At 41.1% G+C, this 21,877-nt stretch overlaps 1 protein-coding gene and 1 pseudogene across 1 annotated transcript in view; both read right to left on the reverse strand.

Annotated features, from left to right (window-relative positions):
• Nucleotides 1-4,155: 4,155 nt before the first annotated feature.
• Nucleotides 4,156-4,236, reverse strand: LOC115526611 (annotated as a pseudogene).
• Nucleotides 4,237-5,924: 1,688 nt separating this feature from the next.
• NUP160 (nucleoporin 160) overlaps nucleotides 5,925-21,877 on the reverse strand; it is a 50,526-nt gene continuing 34,573 nt past the window's right edge. The window contains exons 25-37 of the mRNA XM_030333775.1: nucleotides 21,041-21,136; nucleotides 20,848-20,942; nucleotides 20,656-20,752; nucleotides 20,461-20,566; nucleotides 15,572-15,732; nucleotides 14,110-14,170; nucleotides 12,792-12,902; nucleotides 12,478-12,601; nucleotides 11,689-11,790; nucleotides 10,925-11,066; nucleotides 9,316-9,441; nucleotides 7,472-7,576; nucleotides 5,925-7,001 (exon numbers count right to left, since the gene is read on the reverse strand). Coding sequence (XP_030189635.1) covers nucleotides 6,912-7,001; nucleotides 7,472-7,576; nucleotides 9,316-9,441; nucleotides 10,925-11,066; nucleotides 11,689-11,790; nucleotides 12,478-12,601; nucleotides 12,792-12,902; nucleotides 14,110-14,170; nucleotides 15,572-15,732; nucleotides 20,461-20,566; nucleotides 20,656-20,752; nucleotides 20,848-20,942; nucleotides 21,041-21,136 — 1,416 coding nt within the window. The 3' untranslated portion in view covers nucleotides 5,925-6,911. The remainder of the gene's footprint in view (nucleotides 7,002-7,471; nucleotides 7,577-9,315; nucleotides 9,442-10,924; nucleotides 11,067-11,688; nucleotides 11,791-12,477; nucleotides 12,602-12,791; nucleotides 12,903-14,109; nucleotides 14,171-15,571; nucleotides 15,733-20,460; nucleotides 20,567-20,655; nucleotides 20,753-20,847; nucleotides 20,943-21,040; nucleotides 21,137-21,877) is intronic.

The raw sequence follows: 21,877 nt of genomic DNA on the forward strand, positions 1-21,877 counted from the left end.
AAAGGGTCCTACAAAGGGGCTCCAGGGTGGCTCAGTCAGTTAAGCGTCTGAATTCAGCTCAGGTCATGATCTCACGGCTTGTGAGTTCGAGCCCCACATTGGGCTCTGTGCTGACAGCTCAGAGCCTGGAGCCTGCTTCTGATTCTGTCTCCCTATCTCTCTTCTCCTCCCCTGTTCTCTCTCTCTCTCTCAAAAATTAATAAACATTAGGGGCGCCTGGGTGGCTCAGTCGGTTAAGCGGCCGACTTCGGCTCAGGTCACGATCTCGCGGTCCGTGAGTTCGAGCCCCGCGTCGGGCTCTGTGCTGACAGCTCAGAGCCTGGAGCCTGTTTCAGATTCTGTGTCTCCCTCTCTCTGACCCTCCCCCGTTCATGCTCTGTCTCTCTCTGTCTCAAAAATAAATAAACGTTAAAAAAAAAAAATTAAAAAAAAAATTAATAAACATTAAAAAAAAATTAAAGGGTTCTACAAACAAAATCAAAGAATGTGTGAGAGAGACCATATTTAGATTACAAAGGCTGAAATGTTATCTGGCTCTTTACAGAAAAGTTTGCATATATCTAGTCTAAAAGTGGTCAAAGTTACTCCCTTTAAAGAAAAATCAGGCCTGATCCCTGTTTACTGGGGACTTAAGCACCTCTGGAATTACTGAGATTTTTTGGTTGTGGTGATAATGTTGTTTCAGTAAAACCAAATGATCAGGGCTGACATTTGACAAGTAAAACCTAGGAAGAACAATCGTTTAAGTAAACAAACATTTTCAGGGGCCCCTGGGTGGTTCAGTCAGTTCAGTGTAAGACTTTGGCTCAGGTCATGATCTCATGGTTCTTGAGTTCAAGCCTTGCATCAAACCCCGTGCTGACAGTGCAGAGCCTGCTTGGGATTCTCTCTTCCTCTCTCTCTGTCCTTCTCCTACCTGTATGTGTTCTCTCTCACTCTCTCTCTCAAAATAAATAAACTTCAATAAATAGATGTGTGTTTACATATTAAATATATTTAATTATAATTATTATTTGATGTGCAATGGGGTGATGTCTTTACTCGGTATTTGATGTTAACGTCAAAAGTTGACCTTCCTGAATTCATTTTAAAGCTCTAGGTTTTGGAACTTCAGGAGGTCACCTACAGAAATGGACTGTCTACAGAAGTCTCAGCTTTAGTAGGGTAGAATGAAGCTGTGTGTGTGTGTGTGTGTGTGTGTGTGTGTGTGTGTGTGTGTGATCTAAATTTTATCAGTCTCACTCCCAACTGGGTGCACTTTGATCAATTCAATTCTGACAATAAGCACCGCCCCCCCCCCCTTAGGGATTTAGTATCAGCTTCTATAGGCTCACTTCCCCCACAAGACTGCCCTTACTTCAGAAGCCAGCTCTAAGATTTCCCAGGACACTCACACTTTGGACTGGCTATAAGATTGGGGGTTCCCACGACCTCAATAAGTTCGATAATTCTCTAGATCCATTTGCAGAACTCAGGAAAGCTCTACACTTACAATTACACTTAAATTTTTTCTTTTTAAATGTTTATTTTTGAGACAGAGAGAGACAGAGCATGAACGGGGGAGGGGCAGAGAGAGAGGGAGACACAGAATCCGAATCCGAAACAGACTCCAGGCTCTGAGTTGTCAGCATAGAGCCCCATGTGGGGCTTGAACTCACGAACCGTGAGATTGTGACCTGAGCTGAAGTCGGACGCTCAACCGACTGAGCCACCCAGGTGCCCCTACACTTTTATTATAAAAGATAAACATGGGGGGAAGTCTGGGAGGGAGCACAGTGCTCCCATGCTGCCTGCCCCCCCGTGGAGTTAGGGCATGTCACTCCTCCAGGCACAACGAAATGTTCCTTAACCAGGATGCTCTGTTCAGCCTTGGTGTACAGCTTTTACTGGGACTTCATTATACAGGCACAGTTGATTAAATCATTGCCCAGTATGACCGATGAACTCCATCTCCGGTTCCTGGTCTTCCCAGGAGGTTGGCCTGGCCCAAAGTTCCAACTCTAGATTCACCATCACAGGGTTGGTCTTCTTGGTAACTGGCCCTATTCTGAAGTTATCTAAGGGTCCCCCTCTACTCACCTGATTAGCATAACAAAGACTTCTCTCTATATGTGTATACATATACATGTATTTTTTAAGTTTAGTTTTGCGTGTGTGAGAGAGAGCACGCAAGTGGGGAAGGGGCAGATAGAGGGAGAGAGAATCCTAGGCAGACTCTGGACTTTCAGTGCTGAGGCCAGCGTGGGGCTCAGACACATGAGATCATGATCTGAGCCAAAGTCAGAGGCTTAACAGACTGAGACACCCAGGTGCCCCTATACATGTATTTTTTAAGTGTTCGTTTATTTTGAAAGAGAGCGCAAGCAAGGAGGGGCAGAGAGAGAGGGAGTCAGGGAATCTGAAGCAGGCTCTGTGCCATCAGCACAAGCCCAACATGGGACTGGAAATCATGAACCATAAAACCATGACCTGAGCCAAAGCAGGACGCTTAACCAACTGAGCGACCCAGGCACCCATATATATGTTATATATACATATACACAAATATATATATATATACATACATATATATACTCTTTTTCTTAAAATTATTTAAGAGAGAGAGAAAGTGACTTGGAGAAGGGCAGAGAGAGAGAATCCCAAGCAGGCTCCACACTGGCAGTGTGGAGCCCTATTCGGGGCTTAAACTCACTAACCGTGAGATTATGACCAGAGCCAAAATCTAGAATTGGACACTTAACTGACTGAGCCATCTAGACACCCCACAAACATATATATATATATTTGTTTCAAGTAATCTTTACACCCAACATGGGGCTCGAACTCATGACCGCCAGATCAAGAGTCACCATGCTTTGTTGACTGAGCCAACCAAGTGCCCCAACCAGATACATTCTTTATTATACTACACTATTTGACTTGTTTTATAGAAGTTCATTTAAACCATGAAACCTCACTTACTGGAAGAAATACCTACTTTTAGTGTATAAAGACAGCCATAGGTTATTTGAACAATAAATTCGTCTTTTGATGATGGAATTCCATACAGATGTGGAAAGGTATATTCTTGTAGATTGGGGTTAATGAGTTACTTATTAAGGTCTCAATTTGTGAAGAAACATTAATACAGGACTGTTTCTAGGTACAGACAAAATTGCAAAGAACTGTGAAGATTAAAGAACACTTTAGAAATTTCTATTATACTGTGTTCTATTATACTGTATTCTATCATACTGTGTTCTATCTATAAAAATGGGGGCACCTGGGTGGCTCAGTCGGTTAAGCATTCCACTTCAGCTCAGATCGTGATCTGGAGGTTCATGGGTTCGAGCCCCACATCGGGCTCTGTGCTGACAGCTCAGAGCCTGGAGCCTGCTTTGGTTTCTGTGTCTCCCTTTCTCTCTCCTCAAATAAATAAAAACATAAATTTTTTTTTAAAATGCACCAGGTTGAGGTAAATTAGGGTAATTGTTATAGACTGTAATAAGACTTTTCACTTATTGATTAAACAGAAATCTCATTTACATTTATATTACACCCCCCCCCCACCATGAGGGGAATATTGGTATCAGCCACATCAGAACAGCCTGGCACCCAAAGGGTGGGCAAATAGTACAATCTATGGGGATGCACACAGTCCGTATTTTCTAGAAGCTTCCATATTTTGTAACTTTTTATTTTTAAAAATTTACATCCAATTTTTTTTTTTTTAAGCTTTTGTTTGTCTTTACTCCTAAGTGCTCAGTGCAGTTTCAGTTTTAAGAGACAACACAGCCTGGACTTTGGGAGGGAATCAGAATGGGGAGAGAAAAACCCATAGTGAGCTGGTGAGAGGTGATCCCCGGGATTCTCGAGTGTTTTAGTGAGGACGACTGGCAGAGGTGACAATGCACAATGTATTTATAGAACAAATTAGCTTTTCTTGGAAGGTCACAAAAATCAGTGATAAACTTGGTAAAAATGGTCAATATGAACCTCATGTGTATCATCAATTCTATTATCCACAGGAAATATTTTATTGTCACAGGCTGTTAAGGTAGGGACCTTATCAGTTACACCTTGTTACATGAAGAATGACAAAATTTCCCTTTGAGAGTCTTATCTTTATTTAATGGCAGTTAAGTACTAAAAAGGGGGGAGTTGTTTTTTTTCTTTTTTAATGGAATACTTGGTGAATTTGTGTCATCCTTGCATAGGGGCCATGCTAATCTCTGTATTGTTCCAATTTTTGTTTTTTTTTGTTTATTTATTTCTGAGACAGAGAGAGACAGAGCATGAGTGGGGAGGGGCAGAGAGAGAGGGTGACACAGAATCAGAAGCAGAATCCAGGCTCTGAGCTGTCAGCACAGAGCCCGACGCAGGGCTCGAACCCGCGAACCGTGAGCTCATGACCTGAGCCGAAGTCGGACGCCCAACCGACTGAGCCATCTAGGTGGCTTTTAAGTTTATTCATGTATTTTGATAGAGAGAGTACCAGCAGGGAAGAGGCAGAGAGAGAGGGGAGGACAGAGGATCTGAAGCGGGCTCTGTGTTGACACCCATGAACCATGAGATCATGACCTGAAGTTGGACGTTTAACTGACTGAGCCATCCAGGTGCCCCTGTATCCTGTATTCCAATTTTCAGTATATGTGCTGCAGAAGTGAGCACAGGAGGCAGCTTTTTTTTTTTTTTCTTCAGGATTTCATTTTAGTGTAATCTCTACACCCAACGTGAGGCTCAAACTCACAACCCTGATATCCCCTGATATCAAGAGTTGTGTCTCCCCTGACTGAGCTAGCTATGTGCCCGTTAAGAGGGAGCTTTTGTTTTTTAAGTTTTGTGAGAGAGTGAGCGAGCAGTGGAGAGAGAAAATTTCAAGCACTGACAGTGTGGAGCCCAACGTGGGGCTCAAACTCACAAACCATGAGTGAGATCATGACCTGAGCCAAAACCAAGAGCTGGATGCTTAATGACTGAGCCACTCAGGCTCCCCAGGAGGAACTCTTTTAGTAACATTTTGTAATCAGAAATTTTTGGCGTGGGAAAAACAAGGAATAACGATGCAAGGAATAATAATAATGGACTATGAAAACATCACATAGTCCAGGAAAACAAAAATGCAGAACTAAAGTGGAGAGAAAAGTGAAGTGAAAGAATTTCCATCGTCTGTTCTGGTTGGAAACCAAAGTGAAAAAGGTGGGAGAAAATAGAAGAGGGGTGCCTGGGTGGCTCAGTTGGTTAAGCATCCAACTCTTGATTTTGGCTCAGGTCATGCTCTCAGTTTGTGAGTTTGAGCCCTGTGTTGGGCTCTGTGCTGACAGTGTGGAACCTACTTGGGATTCTCCAGTTCTCCCTCTCTTTCTGCCCCACCCCCCCAGCCGTGCTCTCTCCCCAAAATAAATAAATAAACATTAAAAAAAAAAAAGAAAGAAAGAAAGGAAGGAAAAGGACAGAAGAGCTGGGTTTTCTCCAGCATGGGTGGGGTCTTGAACCAAAATACTGACAACAGGAAAAACTGGTCAGGGTCTTGTGAACTGCCACCATGGAAGTTACTGCTCTGATGAGCAACACAGGTGGCTAAATTTCTGGAACAGGGCCAGTCTCAAGTTACTTCCTGTTCTCCAAAATGGCTACAAGAGGATTTGATTTTTTCAGACTGTGGCTTATGATCCATTAGTCATTCATGAAAGCGTCAGGTTACACAGCGACAAATACATATACTGTGAAACCTTTCTTTTGGTTTTATATGTGTATATTTGGTTATATATGTGTACTTCTTGCTATACTTGGGAGCCACACGGGTTTATGAAGCTCTGGCAGGGCAAGGGCTCTCCCAGTCCCAATTACATCAAACACTTCACATTAATCTTGGCAGAGCTAAAATGAAAAAAGAGCCATACATCTCATTATCTACCAATAACAGTACCACAGTGAAGCTCACATTGTTATTTAAAATATATAATGTAATTATGGTATTGATAGTATAAAAATTAAAGGCTTATGAAAAACTCAAGAGAGGTCAAAGGGCATACAAGCAAGTAATATACAGATCATTTCCTTAAAAGATACATTTTAATATACAGAATAAAATCCAAGATTTTACTTTTCATGATCCCCCCAAATCTGTGGACATGAATACTCTGAATCCGACCAGGAAAGTTTATATTTTGGTCCAATACATTATTAGACAAGTTGTATGATCAAGTCCGGCTTGATTATCATAAATCATAGAAGTTAACAGAATTTACCTTGAAAATTGGTAACTTTTGTAGGTAAAATCCCCTATTTTTTTCTTAGCTAAGAGTTTACTCAACTTTAGCCTCAGAACCAGATTCAAAACCAGCTTCTTTCACAGCTGATCATCATTTTAGGTTTAATTTAGGCAAGTTATTTAATAGTTTATTGAAGATCATACAAAAACTCCACAATAAATAATGAAAAGAGTATGCAAAATCATTAGCCTCTGTTTGCAATACAGAAAATACATGTCAGTTCTGGACCAAAATAATTCCACTGAAATACAGACAGTGGCAGGAAGAATGAAAGGGTCTGTAGTGGCTGCGTCCAGTGGTTGGCCACAACCAACCACCACCATCAGCTACTGTGGCAAGTGAGGGTGGGTTTCAATTTGCAGATAAAGAATGTCTTCGGTTGTTTAAAAAAATAGAAACTCTAAAAAAGCTTGTGAATCATATACAAAAGCAGCTGTTTGAGACCAAGGTTGAGAACCAGAAATTGTGTGTTAGCACCGCCAGCAAGCACAGGTTCTGTGACTCATCTGCCCTCTTCTCTTGTGCAGGATGCAGACTCGATGTTGCACACACCATTTGCAGGTATAAAAATTGTCCTGGAATCCAGGGTTCCTGTAGGGTAAAGTCTTAAGCCCTAAGAGGCACCAAGCGGTTACAAAAGCTAGGCAATCATCCAGATCACAAGTTCCGACGATATAATAAATCTCGTGTTGCTTTATCAACTTTTTGCTGGTAGTCCTCCAATTTGTCAAGTATTTTCTGGGACAGCTGGAGGAGAAAAGAAGGGAATCGTTACAGAATAGGTCAAGGACTAAAAAAAGACTGAAGTTAGTCATCACTTTGACTTCACCAACTAGCTTCCCCCTAATGAAGATGTCTGCCACTCTGCTTCACTTACTCAACATTCAGTACCGGAGTCTGTTCTGTGATTCTACTGATAAAATTGGATTCCACTGTTCACACACACTATCCCACTCCTGTTCTAATGAATTTTCTAAACATGCAAATCACACCAGTATTTTAATAAATGCATTACTGGCTATCTTCTCAGAACTGGAGAGGCTACATGTGATTTAACTAATCATTTTATAAAGAGATTGGAGCAGCATGTTAAGGGCAACAAATGTTTTCTGTTCTCCCCTTAATCCTTGAGAGCTGAAGAGCCAGCTTTAGGTGGGAGTGCTGGTGCAAGGGCTTATAAAAGACACCTGCCCCGCCTCATGAAAGGACTGACTTACAGCAATGTTGTGACTGTTGGCACTGTTCTCTCCCAGAGCCTGGAGAAGCTGGTCAATAGAAGAGTATGGGAGCCACACCATTGGAGCTGTTGCAGACAATGGAAACTGGAAAGAAAAATATCTTCTATTTGAAGAAAATCTCAAAAGTGGACCATTTCTTCTGGGTAGTTTCATAGGTTTGGACAACAGAAACTAGTAATTTTTTTTCACAGTAAGAAATTGTGTGTGTATGTATGTACATGTACACAGACACACATTTGTACAACCCCCACCCCCTCGCTTCTCTTTTCAACTGGGAAACTTGCCTTTTCTTAGTGAAATCAAATGTATTTAAAAATTTTTTTAATGTTTTTTTTTTTTTATTTTTTTTTTTTGAGAGAGAGAGAGAGAGAGAGGGAGGAAGGGAGGGAGAGAGAGAGGGAGAGAGAGAGGGAAAGACAGATCCTGAAGTAGGCTCCAGGCTCTGAGCTGTCAGCATGGAGCCCGACGCAGGGCTCCAACCCACAAACCATGAGATCATGACTTGAGCCAACGTTGGATGCTTAGCCAACTGAGCTACCCAGGCGCTCCCAAATGTATTTTTAAATTCATGTCACCTCTTATCTTAAAGTAACCCTAAGGCCTATCAAGGAAAAATACACTCAATAAAACTCTAAATTGTCAATGAATGCTTCTATTTGCAGTCTGAAATATAGATTCAAATTAACTGGAAAGAAAAGTTTGGAAAAGGAAAGCTCACCTTTCAAAGTTCTGAATACTTTTCTGAGAGTTTAAGAGCTTGGCTTTGTAGACCCAGATTTTAGACCTGGCTCTTCCATTTACCATCTGTGTGAGCTTTGGCAACTTACTTAACCTTTGAACCTCTGTTTCTTTGTGGGTTTAAAAAAAAGGGGGGGGGGGTAAAACAATCTCCCATAGGTGGCTGTAAGGATTAAACGAGAAAACACTTGCAGAAATTCAGCACAGTTTTGGAACACAGAAAATAGCATTTTGTTCTTAATTACCTCTTTCCTCTAAATATTAACTAAAGCTACGTTCTTTTGATGGAGAAAAGTGAAATGTATTTCCATTTTATAAACAGGAAACTGGGAAATCCTACAGTGCCAGTTCCTGATTATAAGGAAAACTAGTCGTGAGGACTCCTGGCTGGCTCAGTTGGTGAAGCATGCAACTCTTAATCTTGGGGTTGTGAGTTGAGCCCCATGCTGGGTGTAAACATTACTTAAAAATAAAACCTTTTTTGGGGCGCCTGGGTAGCTTTGTCGGTTAAGCGTCCGACTTCGGCTCAGGTCATGATCTCACGGTCCGTGAGTTCGAGCCCCGCATCGGGCTCTGTGCTGACAGCTCAGAGCATGGAGCCTGTTTCAGATTCTGTGTCTCCCTCTCTCTCTGCTCCTCCCCTGTTCATGCTCTGTCTCAAAAATAAATAAACGTTAAAAAAAAAAAAAAAAAAAAAAACCCAAAAAAACCACCTTTTTTTTTTTTCTTAAAGTTTCTTTCTTTATTTTGAGACAGAGAGTGTGCAAATGCATGCAAGTGGGTGAGGGTCAGAGAGACAGAGAGAGAGAGAGAGACAGAATCCCAAGCTGGCAGCTCAGAGCTGATGGGAGGCTCGATCCCATGAACTGTCAAATCATGAAATGAACTGAAATCAAGAGTTGGACACTCAACTGACTCAGCCACCCAGGCACCCGAAAAATAAAATCTTAAAAAACAACAAAAACGAAATAACTAATTGTGTAACTACAAATAGTAAAGGGTAAATCCACTATTCTATAGCTCAATCTACTTTCACATCCTGACTTTATTAGAGTGATAATACAGAAACACATATGCATGCCTACCTCAATTCCAAAGTACTGATGTCCTTTCCCCAATACAGCATCTACATATTCTGAAACCAAATCCACAGCTTCTTCTAAAAGGTCATAATTTAAGTACAAACGGAGCAACTCAGCGGCATCGACCTTCTGTAAAGAGTCAGAGATTAAGAACATCTACCTATTTTCATCTTACCTGGGCAGTGACCAAAGGATGCAGAGTGTCTAATTCCCTGGGATTTATACTTCTCAATATAAATAAATGAGCATCTTGGTTTACTTATCCTGGGACAAGGGTTGGATTCCTTAGAGCCCAATTACTTCTGGGCACCTTGTAAGACTTTATCTGTTAAGTGGTCTTCCTGCCCTGTTTTGTAATCTAAGACACATTTTATTATTTTTCTACTTCAGTGTCCACAGTAGTAGTAAAAGTCAACAAACCTTCTCAGAAATGCTGAGTACTGAAGAGATGATATATTCACGTTAATTCCCAGAAATATATGAATGACAAATGCAAAAGAAGTTAAAAGAATTACCAACTTTCAGTACCTGAATTAAATCTTTTCAACTCAGGGTGAAACAAAAGTGAAAACAACCTCAGTTTGGAAGGGCTCTACTAACTATGTAATTATGCTTTCCATATTCTGATATGATCACATTTGTAACTTTCATCATCTTAGCTGCTTTTCTACTTTCTAATTTAACAACAACAACAAAACCCAAAAAGAAAAAAAAAGATCAGTTTTCCTGATTTTAAGCATTACCTTCTCTCTTTCCCTATTCCACTCTATGTATTTCAGATATAGCTTTCACACTTAAGCATGCATTATTTCATTTTTTTTTTTAATTTTTTTTAACATTTATTTATTTTTGAGACACAGAGAGAGAGAGCATGAACAGGGGAGGGTCAGAGAAAGAGGGAGACACAGAATCTGAAACAGGCTCCAGGCTCTGAACTGTCAGCACAGAGCCCGACGCAGGGCTCAAACCCACAGACCGCGAGATCATGACCTGGCTGAAGTCGGACACTTAACCGACTGAGCCACCCAGGCGCCCCGAGCATGCATTATTTCAAATTAGGAGCTTGTTAAAATATAGATCCCAGATCCTGGCTCCAGATAACCTGATTCTCTAAGTCTGGAATGGGGCTCAGGAATCTGTATTTTGAAGAAGCCCACTACCCAAATAATTCTGATGCAGGCATTCCAAAAACCCAATTTTGATAAAACTCAAACCCTGCTGCAGTTTTGAAAACAACTCCACTCACTCCTGTGAATTTTTTGCGTAATGAACAGTAAATACTGTGTCATGCATATAGTCATTGTTCAGTTGAGCACACAAGCAGGCATGAACTTAATCACTAACCTGTAGAACTTTAATTCTAAACACCCAGTACTTCATACAGAATTCAAGTTCAGCTGTTCTTAGTGTTTTTAGCTAACTTTAAGAAGTTGCCTAAAGTATATGCAAGTTCAGCTGTTCTTAGTGTTTTTAGCTAACTTTAAGAAGTTGACCAAAGTATATGTCAGTATGTTTCCATAAATTATCACCTCTACTTTTTAATCATCTCATGAAGTTATTCATACTGATAACGACCAGCTTCTTACTCTATACGAGTTAAGATACCACTTACCTTGTAACTGTTTATTAGCCAATTAGGTAGAGGTACTCCATGAGACAAGAGCTTGTTGATTACACAGTGGTGATATAAGTTATTCCGAACTTTGTACCTTTCCAGATAAGTTGATAATAGTCTCCATGCTTCATCTGTAGCACTTGATAAAAGCAGAAAGGACTAATGAGTTCCAGATTCTTAACAGATATTTACAGCACCATTCAAAGCATCTATTTACAAGGAGAAAAAAAATCTTTAGAAGCTCACAACTGAACTGAAAATATAACTACATGGCAACTAATATCATTAGGGTCAATGTGACTTAGGGGTAGTACTAGAAACCAAATGACATGGATTGTATCTCTCCCACTAATCACATCTTTACTCAACTACACAATTCATTTAACTTCTTTGTTACGGATTTCTAAAACAAGGAAATAGGCTCACATCACTGTTTCCAAACCCGATCAAGCATTAGAATCATGCAGAAGTTCTGCTTTAGAAAATGAGGGCGATAGATCTGTATTTTAGTGGTGATATTGGTATGCTAATTTAGGGGTTGAAAACTAATGTCAGAGGACTGCCAAATCGTTAAATGCCCCAATTCTAAAGTTGTGTAATACAAATTGTAAATGTGATTCAAGGAAGGGAATTTTACTGAGGGTTAGGGTTAGAGAAGGATTCTAAAGAAACTGAAGTGCATTCAGGTAGACATGAATTGGGCACTAGGGGAAGTGTTTGGAAGGTAAGCCCTTTGGGGCAGAGGAGCACTAGAGCTCTACCTGGACTCCTTAGTGGTGATGACTGATGAGAGCTGATTGGCTGCTAGCCAGGACCAGGCTTCTGCTTGGGCTGCCTCGCCCCCTAACTGCAACTTGATGCATCTGTAACGAAAATGGTTCCACACGCCATAAACTAATCTGCTGAAAACAATCACATTATTTTGTTACCAAAACTAGAGATAAGGTGATAACTTTAGCTCTGGTCTGCTGCTGAATTCACTACTGGGGAATACTGGCTCTTTCCTCCCCTCACAGCCACATAACTGGAGGACCCACAAGGCCATTGGTAAGTGTTAAGAGAGAATTTACTTCTAAGGGAAAAATTCTGAAAGTTTAAAAAATATTTCCAATTCACAAACTACTTGACTAATATTTAGGTACAAGGTTACTTCAAGAAAAAGTACTTTTTAATAATGCTTACAGGGGCCTAAAGAATTGAATACATGCCTTTTCTAAAATGGACCCCACTGTTGACACCACAGTATCTACTGTCCTGTGGGAATGTAGGCCTGGGAATGCCAGGTTTTTTGAGTTCTCAAGAGAAGCTATAAATCAAGATTAAAAAAAATCATAATTAAAAGAAATTATAAAAATCACTGTGGTAGACTAGACAAAAGCATTTCTTTAAAGCACAACTGGCTTAGGTACTGTGCTGACAGTGTGCAGCCTGCTTCAGATCCTCTGTCCCCCTCTCTCTTTGCCCCTCCCCAACTCATTCTCTCAAAAATAAACGTTAAAAAAAAAGAAAGAAAGAAAATGAAGACCATGGAAAGACAATTTCATACATACTTGAAAGCAAGTCCCTCAAAGACTGGCGTCAAGGGAAGCTTAAAAGTCTGACAGAGGGATATGGCAGTGTCAAAAAGGCCAGCCTGAACCAAGAGAGAGACCATCTCCTCTGCTGATGAACTTCCTGGGAAAATGGAAAAGAGCTTTTTAGTGCAAACAATGGTGTATGTGGATGACCCAAAGCCCCAAAGCCGCCCCTGGTATGAGCATCTCAGAGGAAGAGTGAGAGGCTCTGCCCAGTCTAGCCTACTGTGTCCACCGCCCGGCCTGAAGCAAAGCGTGCTGCCAGTGCTCCCAGAATGCCTCATTCCTACCTGCAACTGCAACTGCTGACGGGTCATGCTGAGCCAGAGTGAGGCGGATTCGGGCCAAGGAACACTCTTTTTCCAGGTCTCCCAGTTCCAGAATTTCAATCTGCCGATTGGCTAGAAGCCAAAGAGAAATGTTTTCAATTCCCAAAGTACAAAGGAAGTGTGTCTCATCAGTGCCTATTAACTCAGTCTATCAATTTCCACTAAACATGAATTCAGTGTCAATTCCAAAGGCACTAGAGGGAAAACACAGGGCTCCATAAAAGTGAACTTAAAAATAAAGCAACAGGGGGCGCCTGGGTGGCTCAGTTGGTTAAGCATCCGACTTCGGCTCAGGTCATGATCTCGTGGTCCGTGAGTTCGAGCCCCGCGTCGGGCTCTGTGCTGACAGCTCAGAGCCTGGAGCCTGTTTCGGATTCTGTGTCTCCCTCTCTCTGACCCTCCCCCGTTCATGCTTTGTCTCTCTCTCTGTCTCAAAAATAAATAAACGTTAGAAAAAAAAAAATTAAAAAAAATAAATAAAGCAATAGCCCTGTGTCCAGCATGCAGCTGAGCCAAATCAAAGTACTCAAATAACAGCTGCAGTTGAGAAGATGCTTACAAGGTACTTTCCACAGAATTTCCTTTAACTCATACAACCCTGAGATGCAGTTATCTACATCAGTATGAAAGGAACATGCCCACAGTGAGAAAGGCAGAATTATAACCAGGTGTGTCCAACTCTGGAGCCCAGGCTTTTTAAGAAGCAATACAATGCCCGCCTGGGTGGCGCAGTCGGTTAAGCGTACGACTTCAGCCAGGTCACGATCTCGCGGTCCGTGAGTTTGAGCCCCGGCGTCGGGCTCTGGGCTGATGGCTCAGAGCCTGGAGCCTGTTTCCGATTCTGTGTCTCCCTCTCTCTCTGCCCCTCCCCCGTTCATGCTCTGTCTCTCTCTGTCCCAAAAATAAAATAAAACGTTGAAAAAAAAAATTTAAAAAAAAAAGAAGCAATACAATGCCTCCATGGTAATAGGCAAGGAGCCCGATAAAACAAGTTTGACACTAAGCTGATTCAAATACAGCAAGCAACAAAAACAAGCACTCTCTTTCGAGCATCTTCATTTCTCGTGCAGCCATGCGAAGTTTTCCAAGAGCTGCCAGCCAACTTCTAGCAGATTAAAATCTTGAAAATAAGCTAAAAGAAGGAACTTCACAATATTTTTACAGTACTGTACATAATTTACAACTACTATACAAAAACACACATTTAATACAAATAATACTGTAACATAACAATATAATTATTGTCCAGCAAAGAATCCGCGGGAGATGTCCAACTCACTTGGAGCAGCTGTGCATTCTCCATCATGATTCCTCTTAGGGGACGTGCCAGGGCGATCACACTGTAAAGACAAAACAAGTGCTTAAATGTGAAAAGTTAGTACAGTTGACACTTGAACAATGTGGGGGTTGGACGCCAAACCCCTGTACAGTTGAAAATCTGCATATAACTTCTGACTCGCTCCAAAACTTAATAGCCTACTGATGACTAGAAGCCTTACCAATAACATAAACAGTCGACAAACATATATTTTGTATGTTATCTGTACTATGTACTATATTTTTACAATGAAATGAGCTGGAGCAAATGAAAAAAATCATGAGAAAATACATTTACATTATTGTATTTACTAACAAAAGCTGTGTATAAGTGGACTTGTACAGTTCAAACTTGTGTTGTTCAAGGGTCAGCTGTATTTTGAGATCATTAACTGATCCAGAGCTCTCATGCTTAAATTCTCTCCACATAAATTATGTTTATTTCAACCAGCACAGCTCTTCTTACAAAGGTACTGTAACTATCAGACACAGGAGTTGTTTGCCAAGTTGGCCAACTTAGCTCTAACATGTTATTGGGTCTAAGGACATGGATTTAACCCCCATATAAACGACTTGACTTTCTTTGGTTCCAGAGTTATATTCTCCAGCCCTAACCACAGGAAACAGCCTAGTAAATGCAGGAACTATACACAGCACAAGTAGCTGTGCATATATGACCCCATCAGCACGACAAGAAAAACTCAAAGTGCACATTCTTTAAAACAGTAATTGTAGGGGCGCCTGGGTGGCGCAGTCGGTTAAGCGTCCGACTTCAGCCAGGTCACGATCTCGCGGTCCGTGAGTTCGAGCCCCGCGTCGGGCTCTGGGCTGACTGCTCAGAGTCTGGAGCCTGTTTCCGATTCTGCGTCTCCCTCTCTCTCTGCCCCTCCCCCATTCATGCTCTGTCTCTCTCTGTCCCAAAAATAAATAAACGTTGGAAAAAAAAAATTTAAAACAGTAATTGTAGATTTAATTAACAAAAATGACTGAAATAGAAGCAGTGACCATTTGCTGAGCACTTTTTGCAGGTCAGGCACTGCCACTGTTCTAAGCAATCTAAATGAATGATCTCATTTAACACCCCCCAAATCCTACAAGGTAGACATCATCATCATCATCCCTATTTTATGCGAAAGGGTAACTGGACACCAAAACATTAAGTAATCTGCTTGAAGTTAGGTCTAATTCCAAAACCACACTGCAATACTTCTTCCTATAATAATTCTAAACTTGAGAACTAAAGGGGTAGTAATACAGAACCGAATTGTTGCAAAAATAGGTAAGTTCACAAATATCCCAGCAGAAATTTTAAATGAAATGAAGCAAAATGAGGTGATGTTTTCTAAAGGACCAAACCAGTTTCAAAAAGACCAACCCTAATAAGCCAAATGATCTCCAAACTCCAAGATGGAAAGTTTTCATACCACTGCACCAGATGCTGGGTGGACGATCCACGCGTATTCTGGACGAATAAGTCGTAAACAGTTAACAGCGGCCAAGTAACAGTTGCCTTGCTTCTCAAGTCCCCGCAGAGTTCGAACTTCTCTGCCAAGACGCATTCCATACTCAAACATCACTGTACCAGCTAGGAGGCAATAATAAGTCAGACATCAGAACTTCAAAAACGTGTTTTAGACGGGCGCCTGGCTGGCTCTGCCCGAAGAGTATGTGACTCTTAATCCTGGGGTTGTAAATTCAAGCCCCATGTTGGGTGTAGAGATTACTTAAAAAATAAAATATTGGGGCGCCTGGGTGGCGCAGTCGGTTAAGCGTCTGACTTCAGCCAGGTCACGATCTCGCGGTCCGTGAGTTCGAGCCCCGCGTCAGGCTCTGGGCTGATGGCTCAGAGCCTGGAGCCTGTTTCCGATTCTGTGTCTCCCTCTCTCTTTGCCCCTCCCCCATTCATGCTCTGTCTCTCTCTGTCCCAAAAATAAATAAACGTTGAAAAAAAAAAAATTAAAAAAAAAAAATAAGATATTAAAAAAATGTGTTTTAGAGAATCTGTTATACTAATCAAATAATAAAATTTAAAACAAGATTGAGTTTAACTTAAAACCCCAAAAAATCCTGGGGTATCTGGGTGGCTCAGTCGGTTGAGTGTCCAACTTCAGCTCAGGTCATGATCTCATGGTCCGTGAGTTCAAGCCCTGCGTTGGGCTCTGAGCTGACAGCTCAGAGCCTGGAGCCTGCTTCGGATTCTGTGTCTCCCTCTCTCTCTGCCCCTCCCTTGCTCATGCTTTGTCTTTCCCTCAAAAATAAACAAACATTAAACACACACACACACACACACACACACACACACACACACACACACACAAAATCCTGTGTTGGTGAGGATGTGGAAAAACTGAAACTGCTTTACACTGCTGGTGGGAATGTAAATTGGTGTACCTGCTATGGAAAACAGTATTGACAGTTCCTCAAAAAATTAAAAATGGGATTACCTTGTGATCCAGCAATTTCACTCCTGGACATATAGTCCAAATATGGAAAACAGAGCTTTGAGGAGATATTTGTATGCCCTTGTTCATAGCAGCCTTTACTCATATTATCCAAAAGATGATGGCAATCCAAGCATCCATTGATGGATGAACAAAATGTGACATATATATATAATGAAATATTGTTCAGTCTTAAAAAGAAGTTACATGTGGGCGCCTGGGTGGCTTCAGTCGGTTAAGTGTCTGACTTCAACTCAGGTCATGATCTCGCAGTTGGTGGGTTCGAGCCCTGCATCGGGCTCTGTGCTGACAGCTCAGAGCCTGGGGCCTGTTTCGGATTCTGTGTCTCCCTGTCTCTCTCTGCCCCTCGCCTGCTCATGCTCTGTCTCTTTCTGTCTCTCAAAAATAAATAAATGTGGGGGCGCCTGGGTGGCGCAGTCGGTTAAGCGTCCGACTTCAGCCAGGTCACGATCTCGCGGCCTGTGAGTTCGAGCCCCGCGTCAGGCTCTGGGCTGATGGCTCAGAGCCTGGAGCCTGTTTCCGATTCTGTGTTTCCTTCTCTCTCTGCCCCTCCCCCGTTCATGCTCTGTCTCTCTCTGTCCCAAAAATAAAATAAAACGTTGAAAAAAAAAATTTTAAAAATAAATAAATGTGAAAAAAATTTTTTTTTCAAAAAGAAGTTACATGCTACAATATGGATGAACCTTGAAGATATTATGCTAAGTGAAATAAGCCAGTCAAAAGGGGTGCCTGGGTGGCTGAGTTGGTTAAGTGTCCGACTTTGACTCAGGTCATGTTCTCACAGCTGGTGAATTTGAGCCCCACATCAGACTCGCACTGACAGTGCAGAGCCTGCTTGGGATTTTTCTCTCTCCCTCCCTGCCCCCTTCTGTCCCTCCTGCACTTGATCTCTCTCTCAAAATAAACAAACTTAAAAAAGCCAGTCACACACAAAAAATACTATATGATTCCAGTAGCCAAATTCATATGGACAGAAAGTAGAATGATGGTTGCCAAGGGCTGCAGGAAGTGGAAATAGGAAGCTGTTGTTTAATGAGTATAGTGTTTTCATTTTGCAAGATGAAAAGTTCTGGACATTGGTTACATGTAATGTGAATGCACTTAGCATTACCGTATACTAAAAGTGGTTACGTCAGTAAAGCTTATATGTATTTTACTACAATAAAAAAAAAGAAAAAAGATCATGTAAATATTATTTCTGACATTCATTCATTCATTCATTCATTCATTCATTCATTCAGAAAGTAATCTCTATATCCAATGTGGGGCTTGTGATAACTCACGATCTTGAGATCAAAAGTCCCAAGCTCTACCAACTGAGGCAGCCAGGTGCCCCGATTTTTGACTTTTAGATACTACATTCCCAGACAGTACAGAAGACTAGTTTAGAAGGCTACTTTCAGCCACATTGTTACCTAATTCCACACCATGAGACCAAGAAATGTTTGGATGCTCTGCTCAAGAACAGATTATTTTTATAAAACTTTAGTTACACAGGTTGAATGAGATACTGAGGAACACCTTGTTCTGAGACAGCATGAGACTCCAGAAATCAAAGGGCATTAAAAATATCTTTTAGTTTTCAAATGAAACTATTTTTCATTCCAAGTTTTAAAGTTTATACAATTTTATTTAAATTGAAGTTAATTAACTTTTTCTCCCCAACAAATGTTTCTGAGTGCCTGCCATATGTAAGACATTTTGTTAGAAGAACAAGTCTTGCTTCAGAAAGACCTGGACATTAATCAGGCTAAACTGGTCTTAACCAAGTTGATGTAATGGATGTTGTAACTATAAAAGCAAACAGGGAGTGGTACTTAATCACCTATATTTCTCAGTATGGGTCAAGGAGATAAGTAATACACACACGTTTTACCATTAGGAAAATTAAGAGCATGTCTACAAATTACTTCCATCTATTCTTGCCAATGAAAATCAGCAAGAAACCTTATTAAAAGTTTTCTGAGTGAAAATGGTATAAAAATGTTACCATTTCCAAAGGCGAACCACAATGGTGATCTTGTAAAATAAGATCTTCTAATAGACATGTAATCCCTTCATTTTAGCTGTTCTTTTTTTTTTTCCTGTCTCAAAGACTAATTTTTTTTAAGCCTCCAAGGCTCAAATTTTTTTTAATGTTTATTTATTTTGAGAAAGAGTGAGAGGGTGTGTGTGCCTGTGTAAGCAGGGGGAGGAGGAGGGGGAGAGGGGGAGAGGGGAAGGGAGAGAATCCCAAGCAGGTTCTGTGCTGTCAGCAAATGCAGGGAGCCAGATGCAGGCAGGGGTTGATCTCCTGGACCCGGGAGATCGTGAACTCAGCTGAAATTGAGTCCAATGCTTAACCAAGTCACCCAGGTGTCCCATAATTTTTTTTTCTTTTAAATCTCTTTATTTAAGTATAGTTGACACAATGCCACATTAGTTTCAGGTGTACAACACAGTGATTCAACTCCTTTATACATTATGCTATGCTCATTTTAGCTGTTCTGATAGAGTCTTCATTAGTCATCATACAAATCCAAACTAAGATACATTCTACAAAAATAACTGGCTTGTACTCTTCAAAAATATCAATGACACCAAGGGCAAATTAAGGCCAAAAGAAGGGCTCCAGATTAAAGGAGACTAAAGAGACATGACAAATATGCAATATGTGATTCTGTTTTTAACCTTTTTTTTTTTTTGAGAGGCAGAGAGAGACAGAACATGAGTGGGGGAGGGGCAGAGAGAGAGGGAGACACAGAATTTGAAGGAGGCTCCAGGCTCTGAGCTGTCAGCACAGAACCCGACATGGGGCTTGAACCCACGACCTGAGCTGAAGTCAGACGCTTAACCGACAATCCACCCAGGTGCCTCTGATTCTATTTTTTTTTTTAAGTTTATTTATTTTGACAGAGTGAGAGTGGGGGAGAGACAGAGAGAGGGAGAGAGAGAATCCCAAGCAGGCTCTGTACTGTCACTGCAGAGCCAGATGTGGGGCTCAAACTCACAAACCGCAAGATCATGACCTGAGCTGAAATCAAGGGTTGGATGCCCAAGCAATCGAGCCACCTAGGTGCCCTGAAATATTGTGATTTTAGACCAGGGGGTAAGGATGGTATAGGAGGAATGTGCTATAAAAATAATCATGATAGGGGCCTGTGGGTGGCTCAGTGGGCTGAGAATCTGACTCTTGATTTCGGTTCAGGTCATGATCTCACAGTTCCTGAGATTGAGCCCCATATTGGGCTCTGCGCTGTGAGTGCAGAGCCTGCTTGGGATTCTCTCTCTCCCTTCTCCCTTCTTACATGCATGCTCTGTCTCTCAAAATAAACTTTAAAAAATCACAATAGTATTATATTTACATTTAATTCATGAAATTAGTTGTATTTCCTTAATCTAATAATTGTATTGAAATTAAATAAGAAACTGTCCTTAGGAGATACATCTTAACTATGCATGAGATAATGATGTCCATAACTTATTCTCAAAAGAATCAACAAAAATAAGAAAAGGCCAATAGCAAGCTGGCACAAGAAGTCACAACCAGCCACAAGAATTCAAGACGCCTCTAGTAAAAAAGTTAGTTTGTCTTAAAATCAGACAGAAGATATAGACGGAATGACATCTCGCTGGAAATACCTCAAGAATGTTCTAGAATGGGATAAGTGCATCTCTTTAAGGCTAGCTGGTAATCTTCAAAGGGGTGAAGCCAATATTGTAATTAAATATAATTTCCCCAAATGCTTGTAGAGAACACTCATTCAATAGTAAAAATAAGGTAAAAATTACATAAGTCTAACAGTATTTTTGTAAACATGACTAAACTCTAAGGTTGCCCCCAACAAAGACTGTCGGCTTCAACCGCTCACCTTTTCGGTAATTGTGGCGATAGATGTGAAAGGCATAGAGGAGCTCATAGTAATTGTGAGTCATAAGGTCCACGGCTCGTGCACGTGATTCAATTATTGCCACAACCTAAGGAAGGGGAAGCAATCAGATTTCAAAGTAGCTAGTGTAACAACCACCACAGCTGTGTCCAGTCAGCAGTAGACACGTAAAATTACCTCATTATGCAGATTCACATAGGGAAACTCTACAAGATCCTGTAGCTGCGAGCGTTCACAAAGAACTACCACCAGCTGCCGCAGACAATCTAACCGCCTAGAAGGCAAAAAAAGGAGTGAAGGCAAACTGTCTCAGTGGATTAAATAGAGCTGGTAAACTGTCTTCTCTAAAAAAAGACTAGGATTGACTACCTGCTGGAATCAGGAATGTGGGTTAAGGCTTCATATGCTTGGCTATTGTGACCCAAATCCAAATGATGTTTGAAAATGCATGTCCTTAAAGTAGCCTAAATATCAAATATAGGGGGAAAAGAAGAGTAGAAATTGAAATACTACATCCAGGACCAATCTAAAGGGAAATAACTGGATTACATTTAGTTCTTACCTGACTTTTCCAATCATCCCCTGCTTCAGTTATTGCTGACATGGCCAACTGAATAACCAGCTCAGGCAAACCAATAACATCTAGTAGACGCAAAACCTAGAGAAATAGAGAGAGTGTCCATGAAAATTAATATGGTAGTGCACTTCAAACTGAAATAGGATTTAAAACAATCAGAAAGACAACTAGTTAAGATCAAAGATACTGACTACAAGACAGGACTATTTGGTTAATATTTATGACTTTCCTTTAGGGAGAACTGTCTGGCTCAGTTAGAAGAGCATGTAACTCTTGATTTTGGGGTTGTGAGTTGGTGGCCACCCACGTGAGGTGTAGAGATTACTTAAAATAAATAAACACAATAAAAAAAAGACTTTCCTTTAGATTCTACTGTCAACAGACTTACTGTAAAATTTCCTATTGATCTTTTTGTTCACAGCTCCATCCTCAATGTTTAGGGCTCACAGTATTGGTTGGCAATTTCACTAACTTTTCCTACTGTTTAGGTCATAGGCGAATTTAAAGCCCAATAAATAAATTGCCGCCATAGCCTTATAAAACCCTAAAGAGAATGATGTTTGACATAACCCATTTTTAAAACAAGACAGAACAGTGCTCTTCAAACTTATCTGACTGTCCACCCTATTAACAATGTCTGTGCATGGGGCGCCTGGGTGGCTCAGTCGGTTGAGCATCCGACTTCAGCTCAGGTCATGGTCTCACAGTCTGTGAGTTCGAGCCCCGCATCAGGGTCTATGCTGACCGCTCAGAGCCTGGATCCTGCTTCGGATTCTGTGTCTCCCTCTCTCTCTGCCCCTCCCCTGCTCATGCTCTGTCTCT

This window comes from Lynx canadensis, chromosome D1, assembly GCF_007474595.2.
Source record: "Lynx canadensis isolate LIC74 chromosome D1, mLynCan4.pri.v2, whole genome shotgun sequence".
NCBI classification, from domain to species: domain Eukaryota; kingdom Metazoa; phylum Chordata; class Mammalia; order Carnivora; family Felidae; genus Lynx; species Lynx canadensis.